The 17,274-nt window shown below is 49.7% G+C and overlaps 1 protein-coding gene across 1 annotated transcript in view; it reads left to right on the top strand.

Annotated features, from left to right (window-relative positions):
- The window catches only part of KLHL3 (kelch like family member 3), a 137,373-nt gene that overhangs the window by 49,129 nt on the left and 70,970 nt on the right, over window positions 1-17,274 (top strand). The window contains exon 5 of the mRNA XM_075541593.1: window positions 5,839-6,001. Within this exon, the coding sequence (XP_075397708.1) occupies window positions 5,839-6,001 (163 nt within the window). The remainder of the gene's footprint in view (window positions 1-5,838; window positions 6,002-17,274) is intronic.

Here is a 17,274-nt window from a genome sequence, read left to right as displayed (position 1 = left end):
CGCTGGGCTCTGTGGTAGTGGTGAGCTGTAGTTTCTTGTTGAATAAAGGATCCGAATTTCGACTCCAGCTGATAATGCTGGGTAACAGCAACAACAAGAACACCAGCCCAAACGAGCATACAGCTCGCGCTGTGCGTCACGTGCCAGGCTAACTGCTTCACTGCGCCACCGCCTGGCACCTCCCAGCTAACCTCGAGTCCCATTGTTGCACTCCTGTTGCTGGTGGCATTTGCCCTTCCTCACGTGGCTGGTGACCATCGAAGTCCACATATCGCAAGTTCAGGCTCAGAACCCTAGGGCTGTTTGGAGGGCTCGCCTAGTCACCCAGACACTTTGCTCTCTGCGCATTTCTTCCAGGTCAGCCCTCCTGCCCAGTGCTGACCGAGCGGCTGGGGCAAAGGGCCTGGGCAGCCCGTTTCCTGGCCTCCGGCGGTGCCCTCCCCTGTGCCTGGCCCTGCCGCCCTGGGGTTCCAGGAGTGGGTACTCTGAGGCAGGGCATTTCCTTTTGTTTTTGCTAAAGGAAGCAACTTCTGTGACGGGATATCCTTTGCTGTGTTTTCATGTTATCCAAGGGAAAGACCAAACAAGACAAGTCTGTTCCCGAAAAGCGAAGGGCCAGCCAATCGCCCGCTGGAGGGGCACCCCAGAACCATCCTGCTGAGGCCGCAGAAGGCAAGCTGAAGGCTTTCTGGTTTCGGGCAGTCTTCACCTGCGGGTGGTGCCAGCCAGCTAGTCCTGCCCTGCCTCCGTTTCTTCTCTCCAGGGCCCAGCGCGACAGGACCTGAGCTTGGCCTTCTGCCTGCTGCGAGCTTGTTGCTGCTGCCCTTTGAAGGCGTAGTTTCAAGTTAGAGAAGAGGAAATCCTCTCAAAGCCCTTCTTGGTAAAGGGACAGGGAACCAGGACAGTTGCCCCAAGGAGATTTTGCTTTCGGAGCCTCCGGGATTTGCTTTCGTTCTGTTCAGACCCAAGAACCCCTTTGGACTGAGTCTCAGTTTGTCCAAGATATCCAGAGTTTGAGCAGTGATTTAGCTTCCAAATTTCAAATAGTCCTCAGCAATTTGACTTTGTGACTCTTCTGTGTGTCTCCCAGTATATGAAGCAAGTAGTGGGAAGAAAAGGGCCTTTGACCCCTAGCTGATCCCAGGGTCGGATCAAAGAGAGGGGAGGCGAATGAGAGTAACCACAAGCCCGGTTCATTTCAAGGCATCTGGAAATGCTCTCAGGCAGAAGTGGACACAAACTGGATGGGGCATAGAGAGGATGGAAAGCCTTATCACTTTTGCCTACTCAGTGAGCTTTTCTTGCTAGGCTATCATCTCAGGGTCAGCATTTCAAAGCCACCAGCTGCTCCATGGGAGAAAGATGAAGCTTTCTGCTCCTGCAAAGATCCGCTCTGCCCTATCGGGCCACTAAGAGTTCAATCGCTGCAGTGGTGAGAGGTGGCTGTGTGGAAAGGTGGGGAGGTTGGCTGCTACGTCGGTTGTCCGAGGCAGGGAGGCTTTAAAAACAAGGGCCAGCCTGAGGCGCGTCTTCAGGAAATAGTATTTCGTTTCTCTGGCTGACCGTCAGGAACTTGAGAGAAAGAAAAAGGGACTCTGTTCCTGGCATGACTTTGGGGCTCGGCTGGGAATGCAGTTGGGGAGCAGGTTGGACCTACAGAAATCTGTGGGATTAACAACCAACTGTCCCATGCCTACCTCTTCTCACACCTAGCTCTTTGAGAAGGGTGTGCCTGGACAGTGTTTATGAAGCTCCCCACCCCAGGATTTCTTTTTAATCATTTTATTGGGGGCTCGTACAACTCATCACAATCCATCCATCCATCCATCGATTGTGTCACGCACATTTGTTGCCATCATCATTTTCAAAACATGTTCTTTCTACTTGAGCTCTTGGTATCAGCTGACTTTTTCCTTCTCCCTCCATCATGAGACCGTGATAATTCATAAATTATTATTTTTTCATGTCATACACTGACTGATGTCTCCCTTCACCCACTTTTCTGTTGTCCATCCCCCAGGGAGGTGGTTATATGTAGATCATTGTGATCGGTTCCCCTTTTCTCCCCCAACCTTCCCCTTGCCATCCTAGAATTGCTCCCAGGATTTCTTTAGGGTGAGGGTCTCTCGGGTGGATGTTGGGACTGAGGGTGTCCTTGGGACCAGGAAAGTCCTAGGAAAAGCTGCATGGTTGGTCAGCCTATGGCTCTAACTCGGCATTGTGGCTGGTGTTGGTCAGGGGTGTCACGGAGGTCATTTGGGGCCTTGGAACACAACTTTTCATTCCTGGTATGTGCCCAACAAGAATGGTTAATGGCTCTCCACTTAGGCTAGTTGGCACAGACTAATCTGGCCCTGGAATCTACTGGTGCCGGCGGAACATGCACACAGTTAATTGACTTTCTCAGTTTATGAGTGCTTAGTGGGGAATGTGGCTGGCTAGTGGGGATGGAGCTCACACGGAAAGACCTGGGGTCTGCCGCTGGTCGTTTGAGGCCTAACTGGCTTGGGAGAGGGTGCTTCTTTCTCTCTCGGGAATGAAACAATGACTTAAAAAACACAAAGCACACGCTGCTCATTTCCTGCTGCTCAGCTGGGGGCATGGATGAGTGGAAGAGAGGGGGGAGGGAAGGAAGAGGAACGAGTTTTCTAGCGCTCAGATGTGGGCAAGGAGAAGTTTAAGGTTAGAGGTAAGAAAAGTGAAACAGAGGTTAAGCCAGGGACTGGGACCAGAGATAGTAGAGGCTCTGGGTGTTGGGTGCTAAGTGTGTTGGCTAGTGAGAAGTAACCAGCCACCCCAATGCTGGGGGAAAACGCTCAGTCTTGCCCAAACTGGGGTGGATGGTGACTCTATTGGAAGGACAGGCCCAAGGATGGGCAGTGCATAGGGTTGGGGGCTTGAGCATAGAGGTGACGAGAGCCAGAGCAGAGAACTCCTTGCTGTTGGGGGATAAGTTCAGGGTCTGGACTATAAATCACTTACTCCCCCCCAAAAACAAACAAACAAACAAACAAACAACCCCACCACCAAAGGAGCAAATAATACATCTGTCTCCCATGTCTTCCTGGGTGAGTCCTTGTGCATGGGCACAGTTGTCGTCTGGCTGGTGGAGTCTCTCTCTCTCTCTCTCTGAGCCAGGGAAGCAGCGGAGAGCAAAGGTCCCAGACGTGGGGATGGCTTTGAGGTGAAATGGTTTGGGGATTCTGGGGCTCCAACTGCAGCAGGCTCCAATCAAGCCTGTGTGCTCTGGGATTTAGTTTCCCTGGAGTCACTCAGGAAAACCACTTTCGGACTCTCTGCCACTTCTATGGGGGTGGGGTGTGGGGGTGGGAATTTGGAGCGGAGAGAGATTCTGGCCTTCTTGCCCGTTTTGTTGGTCCAAAGGGCAATCTTCAACAGCCATGAAAGGTTCCACAGGGAAACTTGCTTCCCAAGCACCCCAGCTAGCCTGCTCATACCGGTCTTCCCGGGCACTTTGGAAAAACACATGCACATGCACCTGAGCAAGAACTATTTCTGTCTTCTAGAATGCCGTCTAAAGACTCATTCGTCCTGTGTCCTGTGACCTTTTAAAGAAAACTCAGCTCTCCTTTCTCTGAGAATGCTTGTGCCCAAAGATATGCTTTAAAAAATCATTTTATTAGGGCTCATACAACTCTTTATCACAATCCATACATACATCAATTGTGTAAAGCACATTTGTACACGCATTGCCCTCATCATTCTTACAACATTTTCTTTCCACCTAAGCTCCTGGCATCAGCTCCTCATTTTCCCCCTCCCTCCCCCTTTAAGAACCCTTGATAATTTATAAATCAAGGATATGCTTTTTATACAGATTTATTTGGGAGAATAACGTGTGAGAGCCTGCTCCAGTGGACTGTGAGCTGCCCTGCAGAGGGAGGGGATCTGGCTTGTGTTGCTACCCACCAATCCCAGACCCGAGACAGGTGCCTGGAACACAGATGTGGACTGAGCCTTGAACAATTCATCTTTCCGAGCAAAGGGCAGGCAGAGGTTCTCAAAGCATGCGAGCAGCTGTATAAAATCTCACAGCCCACACTTAGAGTCTCAGAGGACCTGGAATCCAGCCTTCAACTTGTGAAAAACAAAACAAAATTCCCCAGGTGATTCCAACGTGCAGCCAAGTTTGAGAACCAGCGCTGTAGAGTCTGTGTTTGTAGCCAAGCAGTTAAAATCGCCTAGAACTCTGCTGTTTAGAAATGTAGTATATCAGGCCCCACCGTGGACCAGCTACCGAATCCAGAATCTTACTAAGGGCCCCAGGAGATTCATAGGCCCAGTCAAGACTGAGCGGCATTGCTGAAGGTTGTAGGGATTCAGATAAGCCCCTGTGCTTGCTTAACTGACTGAGTTATTGGCTGCTTTGAATGTTTTGTTGATACCACGTGTTTTCAGTAATTGTGTTAGTCTGGGTAGACTAGAGAAATTCATAGACACTCACATGTATAAGAAAGAGCTTTATATGCAAGAGCAATTGAATATTGAGAAAACATCCCAGCCTAGTCCAGATCAAGTTCATAAGTCCGACATTAGCCCATGTGCCCCAAACAGTCTATAAAGTCGTCTTCAGACTCATACAACACATGCAATGATGCCGAATGCGGGAAGATCACAGACCAGTGGGTGGAAAGTCTTGTGGATCTAGTGGTAGTGGAAGCATTTCAGCACTGGCAGGGGTCTCCACGTGGTTTCTTCAGTTCCCAGTCTCTAGCGTAGCTCCATGGGTCTTCTCAACAGGAATGTCTCGCAGAGAGTCTGTGTGTCCCGCCTTCAGTGGGCCATTTATCTCCTTACCGCCCCTAAATGAGGTCATCAAGCTGCGCCCTGATTGACAGGCTACACTCCACCCCTTCACTCTTAAGTCTCAAATTGACAACAGCTTATCTAACTACCACAGTAATGGACCAAACTAAGCCCAAGCCCACTGTCATTGAGTCAATTCTGACTCATAATGACACTACATAGGGCTTCAGAGACTAAATCAGTGGTTTGCAATCTTCCTAATGCCGTGACCCTTTAATACAGTTCCTCGTGTTGTGGTGAACCCCCAATCATAAAATTATTTTTGTTGATACTTCATAACTGTAATTTTGCTACTGTTATGAATTATAATGTAAATTTCATATGCAGGATATAGTTTCATTGTTATAAATGAAACGTATTTAAACATAATTAAAGCATAGTGATTAATCACAAAATAATATGTAATTATATATTGTGAAATATTTATGTGTTTTCCAATAGTCTTAGGCAACCCCTGTGAAAGGGTCGTTTGACCCCCCCAAAAGGGGTCGCGACCCACAGGTTGAGAACCACTGCTGTAAATGTTTAGGGAATGCCTAGCCTCACTTTTCTCCCACTGAGTGGCAAGTAGGTTTGAACTGCTGATTTTGTGGTTAGCAACCCAGCACTTGGCTGACAGCACCAATAGAGCTGCATGCTGAAGTCGAGGAGAACATTTTTCTTGAGGTAATACGGATTTTGATATAACGATGTGGGACACATAGGTCCCAAATGGGCTCTAGGGGTGGGCTGAGGCCCATTTCTGCAGATTCACTTAGTTACAGGTCCCCGTCATTTATCAGCATGCTCTGCAGCTGGGACAGCAGCTTGCCAAGAAACCTGAGGGGCTGAAAATGGTGGCTGATTTATGTCTCTGTTACAAAAGGTTTAAGGTCCAGGAACTGGTAGATGAAATGCGGGGAAGTAGACCAGGGTTACCTGGAAAGCCTGGGGGATGATCAGCTTGGAACAGTGCTTTATGGCGATGAAGGCCCGCCTGCAGGGGTCTCTGATTGTCAATCCCTTCTCCAGGTGCTGCTCCCAGCAGCCAGCTTGCTGCAACTCATGGATGTTCGGCAGAACTGCTGCGACTTCCTGCAGTCTCAGTTGCATCCCACCAACTGCCTGGGCATTCGAGCGTTTGCAGATGTGCACACCTGCACCGACCTTCTGCAGCAGGCCAACGCCTATGCAGGTAACGAGAGCGGGCTGCTGCATCTTCTCCTCACCCAGTGGCTTTCGTGGCCTGGTCTGCGGTGGACTCCTCAAAGATTCCGCGACCAGAATGTAGGCCTAGCTAGGGAGACCAGACACAGGTGGAAGGCTAGTGAGCAATAGAAATGATTAGCTCATGGCCAAGTGGAATCTGATTCATGGCCAGATGGATGGTACAGACAGTCATTTCACAGGAGTCGACAAAGAGCTCTGAGAAGCCAGGGTGGGGGAAGAAAAATTTCAACTATGTCTTGAAATGGATCCTTTTATTGTTACTTAAGAACAATTTTAATTTTGATCAAAATGTCTGAACATAATTAAAAGAAAAATCACATTCTACTGTGAATCTGATCATGAGAAGCAAGAGTCTCCTACTCGACCGCACGCCACCACGTCATGCTCTCCCAAACCAATCACTTCCAAATTCCAAAAGGGTTCATCTGTAGGTTCTTGTTCAGGCAAATCAGCTTCTCTGCTGTGCACTGCCGCAGTGTGCTTGCTTACCATGCTGCGTTTTGATGTGCTACCTGCTGAATTGTAATGCTCCACATATACACTTCTTTCTGTTTGTTCTCCTAGTATTTCTACAACTGAGCTAAGTCTTGTATTATCATTAGAGACATTTTTTCATTAGCAAACATTTAAAAAAATTCAATCAGAAAGTAAGTTATTGTTGGCCTGTCATTTGCACAGTATATGTCTCTATTGTGAACTCTTGTCGGGTAGATACGAATCAATGATTCTTCTTCATACAAAAGGTAATCTAGTGATTCCATCTGAACTTTCTTAAAGACCACCCTGTCCCCCGAGTTGCCATCCTGTATTTTTGAGGGGCTTGGGAGGGACCGCGGAGGAATGGGAATGCTCCGGCAGCCGTGTGGGGTAGAACGGAATCTTCATTGCTATTTCCTTCAGTCTGAGGATGGAGATCGTGAATGAACCAGGGAATAGACGTGTTCATTTTAGTGGGTAGATTTAGCCATGGCCCTGCCTTTTCTGGTAGGAAAGCATTTTACCCACTCCTCCCTGCCCAAATAAACACGGTCATGCCCACTCTTTGATTCTGGGTCTCCTGTTCAGCCAGAATCTGGAAGTTAGCGGAGGGCTTGCTGGTTGCCCCCTGCCAGGTTTTTTGTGCCGTGCTGCTGGTTCCAGCCCGCAAGAAGCATTTGCTCTGCTTTCGGCAGCCTTTTGTTCTCTGATCAAGCCCTTGGCCCGGGAGCCTGCACAAACTCTCCTTTCTCTCTGAAGTCTATTCTGAGGCCACAAACGGGACCCACTGGGAAGGTGACCCCGGTGACGAGGATGACTTGTGTGAGGGACATCCCCCAGCAGCCTCATCCTGAATCGTGCTGCCGCTGAGCTTGTTGATATCCGTGACCCTCCTTTCTCTCTCCTCTGTTCTCCCTCCCAAGCCTCATCCTTTCGATAGTTCCCAGCCCCTTAGGTCAAGGAAGCCTTTGTCTCGCTGAGGTAGGGTCCCGTCCAGCCTTGGAAGATGCCACTTTCTTGAAGGTGTGCCCAGCTATCTTTCAGCTGGGTCCGAGAGCTTGGCCAGGTGGTCATGTAAACACCTGCCGGTGCAGTGGCCAAGGGAGAGTGCTTAGATGTCGTGGCTTCTCTGCTTCCTTCCTTCCTTCCTTCCTTCCTTCCTTCCTCCCTCCCTCCCTCCCTCCCTCCCCCCTCCCTCCCTCCCTCCCTCCCTCCCCCCTCCCTCCCTCCTTCCTTCCTTCCTTCCTTCCTCCCTTCCTCCCTCCCTCCCTCCCTCCCTCCCTCCTTCCTTCCCCTTCACGCGTTAGGTGCCTGCATCCGTACACCCGGCACTTAGCCATCCTGTGTGGCTGGCAGATGCGACCCTCGGAGGGTCAAGGAGCGGACTGAACTCCTACACAGGCTCTTGACTGGCCTGGCTCCTTCCCGCCCGCTTGCCAGATCTCTTCTTGTGCCATGATGCAACTCATCTGTGGGCGCATGAAGAGGTTGCTGCTGGGAACGCATCCATCTTCTTGGAGCTGCCTGGCCCGGATGTTATCACGGTGACTGTTAACGTGTGCATCTGCAGATGTCCTCGTGGACTCGATCCTAGCTCAGTCACATCCTTTGCTGAGCATGCCATATGCGTCATTTCATTCACGGCGCACGCCAGCTGAGGAAGTAAAAACACGGAGCGGCTCAGTAGTCTGTTGAGGTCACACAGCGAGTGGACACAGTGGCAGAATTCAAAGCCAGGCAGTCTTGGCTCCATGGCCTCTGTTTATAATGACCGTCGTCTCTGCTTCCAGGCCATGTTTGGACACAGTGCAGTCCTGTGAATCACTCACTTAGGGGAGTAGGTGGCTGGAGTTGGCATTTTCCACTGGAAAGCTGTGCCGTGCACTTCCTAAGGCCCTACCCCCAGACATTGTAGACAGACGTCCAGCTGCTCTGCTAGACACAGTGTATGTAGTCATCCTGGGGAGGGGGCAGCGCGATGTGGGTGGCTCTCTGCCTTCTGCATGATGGGCAGGCTTCGTGCCGCCTCCTCTCTGTCCTGTGGGCCTTCTGTGGAGCCTACAGTTGGTTCCTGCGTGGCTTTCTTTGCAGCCCCTGGCCATGAACTATAGTGAGCTCACATTTTAAGGTGGGGGTTGATAAGAACATGATAAGAAGACAGCAGAGGAAGCATTGTGAACAGAAGGTGACGTGTAGGGAGGGAAAAGTTCTCTCTTTGCCTCCATCCCCAGGCCCACACACAGAGAGGAGTCTGCTTCTTGCTCTTCATGGTGCACCCTCTGACTTTAGACCGAACCTGGTGGTCTCAGTGTTGTTGCTGCTGCTGCTGTTTTTTAAAAAAAAATCATTTTTTGGTTTATTTTTTTCACGATATATGTATATAATTTTATTGGGGCTCATACAGCTCATCACCATCCATCCATCCATCCATCCATCCATCCATCCATCCATCCATCCATCCACTGTATCAAGCACATTTGAACATTTGTTGCCATCCTCATTTTCAGAACATTTTCTTTTTACTTGAGCCCTTGGTGTCAGCTTCTCATTTTTTGAGACAAAGCTACTGCCTCTGTGGAGTGTGGGCACCGGCTGGTGTCAGATGCAAGGCTCAGTGTTGGCCCCTGGGGTCCCAGGCCTGCTGGCAGTGCAGCAAGCTGGGAAGGCTCCTCATGACAGATTTGCTGGCTCTGTGCCTGAAGTTCAGGAGGGTCTTTAAGCCAACCAATTATAAGGAGACCTTCCTGATCAGAACTAGGAATCAGACCAACCAAAACGTCAGGGAGGAGCAGCTTCAGGCCTGCTTTCTTCTCTCTGTGATGGGGTTGGAATATCCTGCCTTGCTTCTCACAGTGGCTCGGGGAGCAACAGGGACAGGGAGGAGCGCACCCTGCGAACGTCGACACCACCCAGAGCGGTGCTTTGGCACCTCTGCCAGCCTCATCGTCTGCCGTGATAGCCTCTGAACTGGCTTGGCTGCAGGGGCAGGGCTTCTAAGGTCACCTGCTGCCACGGATCACTCCCCAAGCTTCCCATTCTGGTTTCCCTTTATCCAAATGCACAGGCAGGTCCCTCCCCCCACTCTCCCGACCTCTGGCAGCTCGGCTCTGCTTCGCTCTTCTGCAGCCCCTAGCTTTGCTTCTGAATTCTGTTTGGGGAAAAATTCTCCAAGATAAGCCTTCTTTTTCCTGTGATGCTTACAGTCAATGTGAAAACTATCCCCATCATTACAGAAAAGGCAGTCGGGCAGAGAGAACACGAAACCCCCTGCAGATCTCCCCAGAGAACCGCAGGCAGCACCTTGGTGGCTGTCTTTGCAGATCATTCATTGCATGTGTACACTTTCTAGCTTGGGGAGGGGGTGGGGGATCTCAGCAGTAGCGCCTGAGTATCTTTTCATGTCAGCAGATAGGCAGATACATTTCTATACCTTTATGTTTAAATTTTAGAAAATGTTTTTAACAAAAATTTCAACAGTACACATGAGGTATGAAATGCAAAGTCACTCTCTCTGTCTCTCTGAATGGAGCAGGGAATATATTGTTCTTTTAAATGTATACAGAAAGGCGCTGTGGCGTAGGTGTTGGGCTACTGACTTCAAGGTTGTGGTTGAAGCCTATCAAAATTGATTCGATGGCAGTGGGTTTTTTGGTTTCCTTTTGTTTTGTTTTTGGTACTCATTGTCTGTCTGTCTGTCTGTCTGTCTGTCTGTCTGTCTACCTACCTACCTACCTACCTACCTACCTATGCATTCTACTAAGTACTAAATCCTGGAGTATTTAGGAAATGCCATATCCTTGTGAATAGCTATATCTGCCTGTTGGTGTTGACTGCTGCATATAAATGAGTTTAAGTGGTTCTCTGTGATGGACATTAACAATTCCCATTTTTTAAACCCTCTTTCATACAACATGCTTCAGTGAGAATTCTTCCGCGTCATATTTCGGAGTCCACTTGCCAGTACAGTACAGGGAACAAGCTTAGTACCACAACCGTTGCATCAAGGCGAACGAACGTACCTTTCTTTTGATGGCGAGTGCTAAATTAGTCTCTCAAAATGCAGCTCGAAGGCCAGCCCTGCCTGCTGGCGAGTCTTTGAGAGCACATGGTGTGTAGGAGACGGACAGGCGGATGGGGTCTGCCTTTGTGGGGTTGCCACATCGCTTTCCCCTTCCAGCGCCTGTTGGGCTTCCTGTTAGGAATGGCCCTGTCTCTTCCTGCAGTGGCAGCCCCTCCCCTTCTGCTGGAGCCCGCTTCCTCCCGGAGCTGTACCCCCGATTTTTTGCTGTGACAGGTGCTAATCTGGAGGGAGGGGTGGTGGGTTCCACATTTAGCTGACTGGTCAGATGCCTGGCCCCAGCCCATGGTGTCATGGCCCTCCTAGGTGCTAGGAAGCGGGAGAGAGGGGCCTGGTGTTGGGCACAGTCTGTTTGTGATTCCTCATTATGGTTGTTTTCAGGGACTGCTTAATCTTTAACCTCAGCGGCCGGGGCCCAGCTTTATGGGGACTTCGTTGTTTGGTGATTGGGCAGCCATGCGCTGGGCCCGCAGCCGCAGAGCTGGTGGGGAGGGATGTTAATGGAACCCCATTAATGGAATGGCAATTAAAATTCTTTGGACATGTTGTTTACATCAGTCTGCCAAAGCTGAGCCGAAACCCTCCAGCTGTGGGGTGGGACAGCCATCGAGTTTCATGTGCTTGAGGAGAGAAATGGCCCTTTTTTTTAGATTGATCGAGTCATTGGGGAGCATGGAATAGTGTAATTAAATTAAGGGCAGCTAGAAAAAGAAAAGGCAAAGCTTTTTTTAAGAAACATCAATCCCTGACCCCATGGGGTCAGCTTGCGGCACTGCGGCTTCAAACCTGGCATCCTAAAATGATTACGCTGAGGGAAATGGTAGGGTTTTTACCATGGGCCCAGCACCCTCCAGAGACGGTACCCCAGGCCGCTCACATCACTCTGGGAGGGAGCTGTGATGCTCCCCACTTGGAGAGGGAAAGACCCAAACTGTGTAGAGGGGTTTGGCAACTTCTGCCCCCCTCTGTGTTTCCTGGTGGCAGAGCCCAGAGTCCCAGTGAGGCCGCGCCGACTGCACTGTATGCTCCTGGCCTCACTTCGTCCTGATGTTCCCCCAGCAGGTCCAGTGGCATATCATTCACAGGCGCCACAATTCCACGGGCCAATCGCATCCGTAAGAGTTGTACAACCATCTTCACCATCAGTTTTAGAACATGTTCTTCAAAGTTGTACGCATCGTTATTAGCTCCCCATTTACCCCCAACCTTCCTTGCCATACCCCTAAGGGACCATTCATTCAATAACTGTCTTTAAAGATTTATATGGCCTGGATTTCATATACAGAAACCAGTAAGAAACTAATAAGCAGCAGCAACAACAAAAACTATTAAGAATGGCAAAGTAAAACAGCTAAAACCCCAATTGAAAAGAAAGCAGAAACTATTAAAAACTAAATCAATCAGAAGGAAGCTCAAACGACAAGGCTGCTAAATGTTAGCCTCACTGCATCTGCAACGATCCGCTTTCTGATGCGTTCTGCACGTTAGCAAAGCCATGCACGAGCCAGGCCATGGTCTGAGGGGATTCCCCGGGGCTCAAGCCACGTGTAGTTCCCTTTTAAAAAATTGCAACAGCTTTACAGTTGATCAAAAGGGAGATAAAATGACAAGACGATTTTATTTTGACCTAACTACATCTGCCATCTTAACTTTGCAGTGCTCTGTCTGATCATGTCAGAGGCCAAGTCCAGGTGTGGACCCTGCAGATGGAGTTTGGACTTCCATGCCGTCCTTCGCTTTCTGCAAACCAGGCGTCCACAGTTTAAGCTCCGATGCCACTCCTATCCTTAGACTTGAATTGTATTCTTTACAGCCCTCGGATCACACAGCCTGGCGTGTTTCCTCCATGTGGACTTAGTTGAAAACAAGCCTTTAAGACCCCAGATGCCACTCTTTCTGATAACAGGGCACCATAGGGTGTCTTCACCACACTTTGCTATAGCACCATATCTTCAGTAGTCTCTTCATGATGCGAGCATCAAGCAGGACCATGTCCTAAGAACTGATTGTTTTTAGATCGAGGCTAGAATTAAGTGCAAAACCAAACTCCGTTCATGCATCTATGGTTTATATATATGTGTCTCTGGTTCATCTTAGAGACATTATTACCATTTTATGTTAGAGAACATTATCCATCTTCCTCCCCTCCCCTCCCCTCCCCTCACTCCCCCTCCCCTCCCCTCGCCTCACTTCTTAGTTTCTGTTCTGCCCAAGCCAATATGGGCCATCTCTCCATGATGGGCCATCTCTCCAAGACAGTTGCCTCTCTACTGCCTCTCCTTCGTTTTCTTCTTTCCACCTGTATTAGGCTGGGTTGACCAGAGAAACAAATGCATCGACATTCATATATGTGTAAGAGAGAGCTTTACATCAAGAAGTAATTACAAATTGAGCACATATCCCAGCCCAGTCAGATCAAGTCCGTAATCCAATACTAGTCCATAAATCTCTCTTCAGATTCATGCAGCCACAAGCAATGATGAAGCAGAATGCAGGAAGACCACAGGCCAGTTGATGCAAAGTCTAGTGGATCCGATGGCAGTGGATACATCTCCAGCCCTCGCGCAGGTCTTAGTGTGACTCTTCAACAGGAAGGTGCAGGGGAGGAGAGAGAGAGAGAGAGAGAGAGAGAGAGAGAGAGAGAGAGAGAGAGAGAGAGATCCCAAGATCTTTTGTATGAGAAGGCCATGCCCACAAAGAGACACCATTAGGCTGTGACCTGATTGACAGGCTAAATTCCACCCATCTTATTAAGTGTGCCATGTTGACACACAAAAACTATCACACTACCCTAGTGATATAGTGGTTTCAAGTTGGGCTGCTAACCCCAGCGTCAGCAGTTTGAAATCACCTGGTGCTCCTTAGGAGAAAGATGAGGCTTTCTATTCTAGTAGAAACTCACAGAGACAGTTTTACTCTGCCCTTTAGGGTAGCTCTCTTTGGGCCACTGAGAACTTTAGTATTGAATCAAGAGCACTGACCACACGGCAGTTTTGCTAGAACGCTCTTGTGTGTGTGTGTGTGTGTGTGTGTGTGTGTATAGTCACAGCGGTGTAATGGTTAAGTGCTTGGCTGCCAACCAAACGGCTGACCCCTCTAGCCCTCCAGCTGCTCCCTGGGAAACAGATGTGACTTGGTGAAAAGGACAGCTTTCGGATCCCCGGGGGCGGCTCTACTCCGTCCTACAGGAGTTCTATAAGTTGGAATAGACGAAATGACATGAGATTTTGGTGAGAGAGAGAGAGAGAGAGAGAGAGAGAGAGAGAGAGGCAATACTTATATTTCTGGATTTAAGTCAACATGGAAAGAGCTCATTTCCCGCCACCCCAGGGAGGATGACGGGAGTCACACTTAGTGTGGAAAAACCTGGTGGGCGTGACCCGTCCGGGAAGAGGTCAAGGTAGGTCCTGTGGGAGCTGAATCATCTCTAGGGGCAGAAAAACTGTGGGCTCCGAAAACCAAACATTGATTCAAGAAAACTTGTGTCTGCCCTCCAAAATTAGGGCAGCAGGGGCCAGGAGAGCTCTTTCAAGCAGCCTGGGGTGTTTGTTTTTCTACCTGGTTAAGCTCTTTGATTCTATTTATGTGTCCGCCTGCGGAGGCCGACTGCTGAGGATGTGGTCCGTGGTTGGGCCCAGAGGCACTCACACCTGTTCCCTGGAGCCCTTTCCCGGGCGCTGTGGGGTTTGCTTCGGGATTTCAGCTAATCAAAGAAACCACAGGTGTGTCATTAGTTCTGTTTGTCCAGGCTTGCAGTTTTGATGCACCGGATATAAAGTGTAGGTTTCTATCACCCCAAAGAGGGCAGGATAGGCTTGGCACTAGTTGGGAGGTTGCCTGAGCCTCAGGCAGTCTGGACATACAGTCATTTTGGAGCCCCGTGTTTTCAGGCTGTGTGATGGCCTCTGGTGACGCAGCTTCTGATGAGACAGACTCGGGGCCTGCCGTCGCGGGGTCAGAGCCCCAGCGTGCGACAGAGCTCTGTGACTGACTGACATCAGCGCTGAGTGTTAAAGACAATAGTTATTAGAACTTCCTGTCTGGGGGCCTTTGAGAACACAGGAGTGTCACTGCACTGGATCTGGATTTGGGGGTCAGGTCTAAAATTTGAACCCAGGACCCCAAATATTTAGACCTCCTACTCTTTTTTGAATTTTAAAGAAAGCTTTTTAGATCCATTTGCTTATATTTGTTGTCTCTTCCTTTCTTGTCCGCCTGTCTCCATCTCCCTCCACTTTCTCGCTGGTCACAGGATCCTGGGGTCTCTGATAGCCATGTTGACTCCACAGTCTGCCCCATCTGAGGAATGCACGGGTCATGTGATTGGAACCAGGCAGACTCTGTTTCAAAACTTGTTACTATTGTGTGACTCCAAGCACACGAGTCAGATTCGGCATGTTCACGTCTCCATCTACAACAGGAATATGGACCTTCAGCTCATCAGGGCTTCAGGGAGGATTAAGTGACCACAGTTCATATAAAATACTGACGCAGCATTAGCACCTCTTAGAGAATGACCTCAACCTTCCTCATGAGGGCTTTCTTGAAAAGCCTCTGCACCCAGGGAAACTTCTTTCTTGAGACTGGCCCTTCACACTTCCCATCTTTTTAAACCTTGGGAAGATAGGTGTGAGCTGGTGCAGAAAGGACTTGAGCTTCCTGGTGCCCTGCCACAAGCTCCATAATTTCTCATCCCAAAGGACACGGGCCGAGAGGGCCCGTGTCTCACCCATCAGGACCTGGAGCTTACGTGGCCGTTGCCCTGAATTGGAAATGCCTGAGGAATTCCCATTCTTAGCCAGAATCTTTAATGCAGTGACTTCATTGTCTCTACCTCCACACCTCTTTAAAGAAAGCGAAGGAAGAAAATAAGAAAACTTGGAGTTTTTTTATTAGAGGCTTTCCTCTCTCGGCTATAGGATATTTACCACCGTGCACATCCCACTCCTGCCACGTGGTTTTTGGGGCCCAGCCTAGTCTTGCATTGGAGTGGGGTGCTCTGCGCACATTTGTTAGGTGAATTAAGGCACAGCTTGGCCCCAGCGAGATGCCAGCCAGGCTGAGTTCCTGCTGCTCCCTAGACCAGCTCTGCGGAGCCCTGGTGGCTTGACAGCTAACCTAATAATGGTCGGTGATTCCAACACACCAATGGTTCCATGGGAGAGGAAACCCGGCAGTCGGATCCCATAAAGACTGTAGTTCAGGAAACTTTACAGGCCGAAGCCCCGAACCAAACGCACCGCTATCAAGTCAGTTGCTACTCAGAGCGACCCTGGAGTTTGTGGATAAATTCCATCATCTTTGAATTCCATTCCCGGCCCACACCCATCCCTCAAAGGAACTCTTGAAGCCCCTGCATATTTGCGTGTGGAATGCTCACGACAACTTCACGAGGTAGGGGCTTTTTTGAGACCCATTTTTTTCGACCAGGAAGTTGCAGCTTTCAAACATCGAGTAATTTGCGTCTCTAGAAAGTGTTCTGAAGTCGATGGAAGTAACAGGGCCTCTAAGACCCTTGAGGGTCACAGTCTTCCCTGTGGGACTTGTATTCCTAAGGGATGTGGCCGATGCTGCGGAAAATTTAGGGTAAGCACCGTGAGGTCCGCAGCACTAGACCTGGGGAAGTAGAAGCCTGGGTTGATACTGTTCTTCCTTTCTAGATAAGTTTCTTAACAGTGATCTTAGTTTCACTTCAAAGCAACCTGGAGACTGAGGCCAGGCTTTGGGTCCCATTTAACAACGAGGAAGGCAGAGCCTGGGTCCTCGTGACTGTAGGCGTACTGCTAGGACGTGAAACCAGGCTTCTGACGTCCTAGCCAAGGTCCCTCATTCCATTTTCCTGAGCTTTATTTTTTAAATTAATTTATTTTTAAGGCAAAACAAACCACTACCACCGTAAAAACAACCCCCCCCTAAGCAAACATAAACATCCAAACAAGTATTAAAAGTGGAAGATGATTCCCAGGGAGGTATCTTCTGGGGCAGCTTGGGTTTTTTTCCAGGAAGCAGCTGTTAACGAGGGCTGACCTGAGTAGAAAGGCTGCTGGGGAACTTGTGTTCCTGGAAACCGAGTTCGCCAGAGCATCCTCTTCCTGTTTTTTCTATCCTGCTGTTCCTTGAGAGTTGCCAACTGTCCAGAGCTTTTTGGTCCAAGGGCTCTGGGGGCTGGGACTTGTCTCCTCAGCCTGAAGGGAGAAGGGAAGGAGTGTGCGCCGTGGTCCCTTCCTTTCTCTCTTCCGGCCCGTGGCCTGCATTTCCTTTGGGTCCTCTAGTGGCAGCCTGCATGAGAAGCTGCTCCCCATGGACTCCCTTGGTGTCCCCACTCCCACCAAACACGCCGCCTGAGAGGATTTCTGTAATGGGATTGCACCAAGCAAAGAAGCAGACTGCTTCAGAAAGGACCCTGGTGCAAGTCCTGCAGGCCCCGAGGGGGAGGTGTGGGAGGCTGGCTGACTCGCACCTGTTTCTCCCCAGGACTTCCGATTCCCTCACCAAGCCAGCACCCCGCTTCTCCTTCCCAAGCTGAGCCCATCCCCTTTGGGCTGTGTGAACCGTGAGGTTCTTTTCCCAGCCCTGAATTTCACTTATCCACCTCTTTCTCGCCTGTTCATGCGAATGTCCCCCTCCTCCAAAGATCAGGTTTTTTGGAAATCCATGTGGAAAAGTCAGGAAAGCGACTCTGG

Source organism: Tenrec ecaudatus, chromosome 2 (assembly GCF_050624435.1).
Source record: "Tenrec ecaudatus isolate mTenEca1 chromosome 2, mTenEca1.hap1, whole genome shotgun sequence".
NCBI lineage: Eukaryota > Metazoa > Chordata > Mammalia > Afrosoricida > Tenrecidae > Tenrec > Tenrec ecaudatus.
This window is presented reverse-complemented; position numbering and strand designations above follow the sequence as displayed.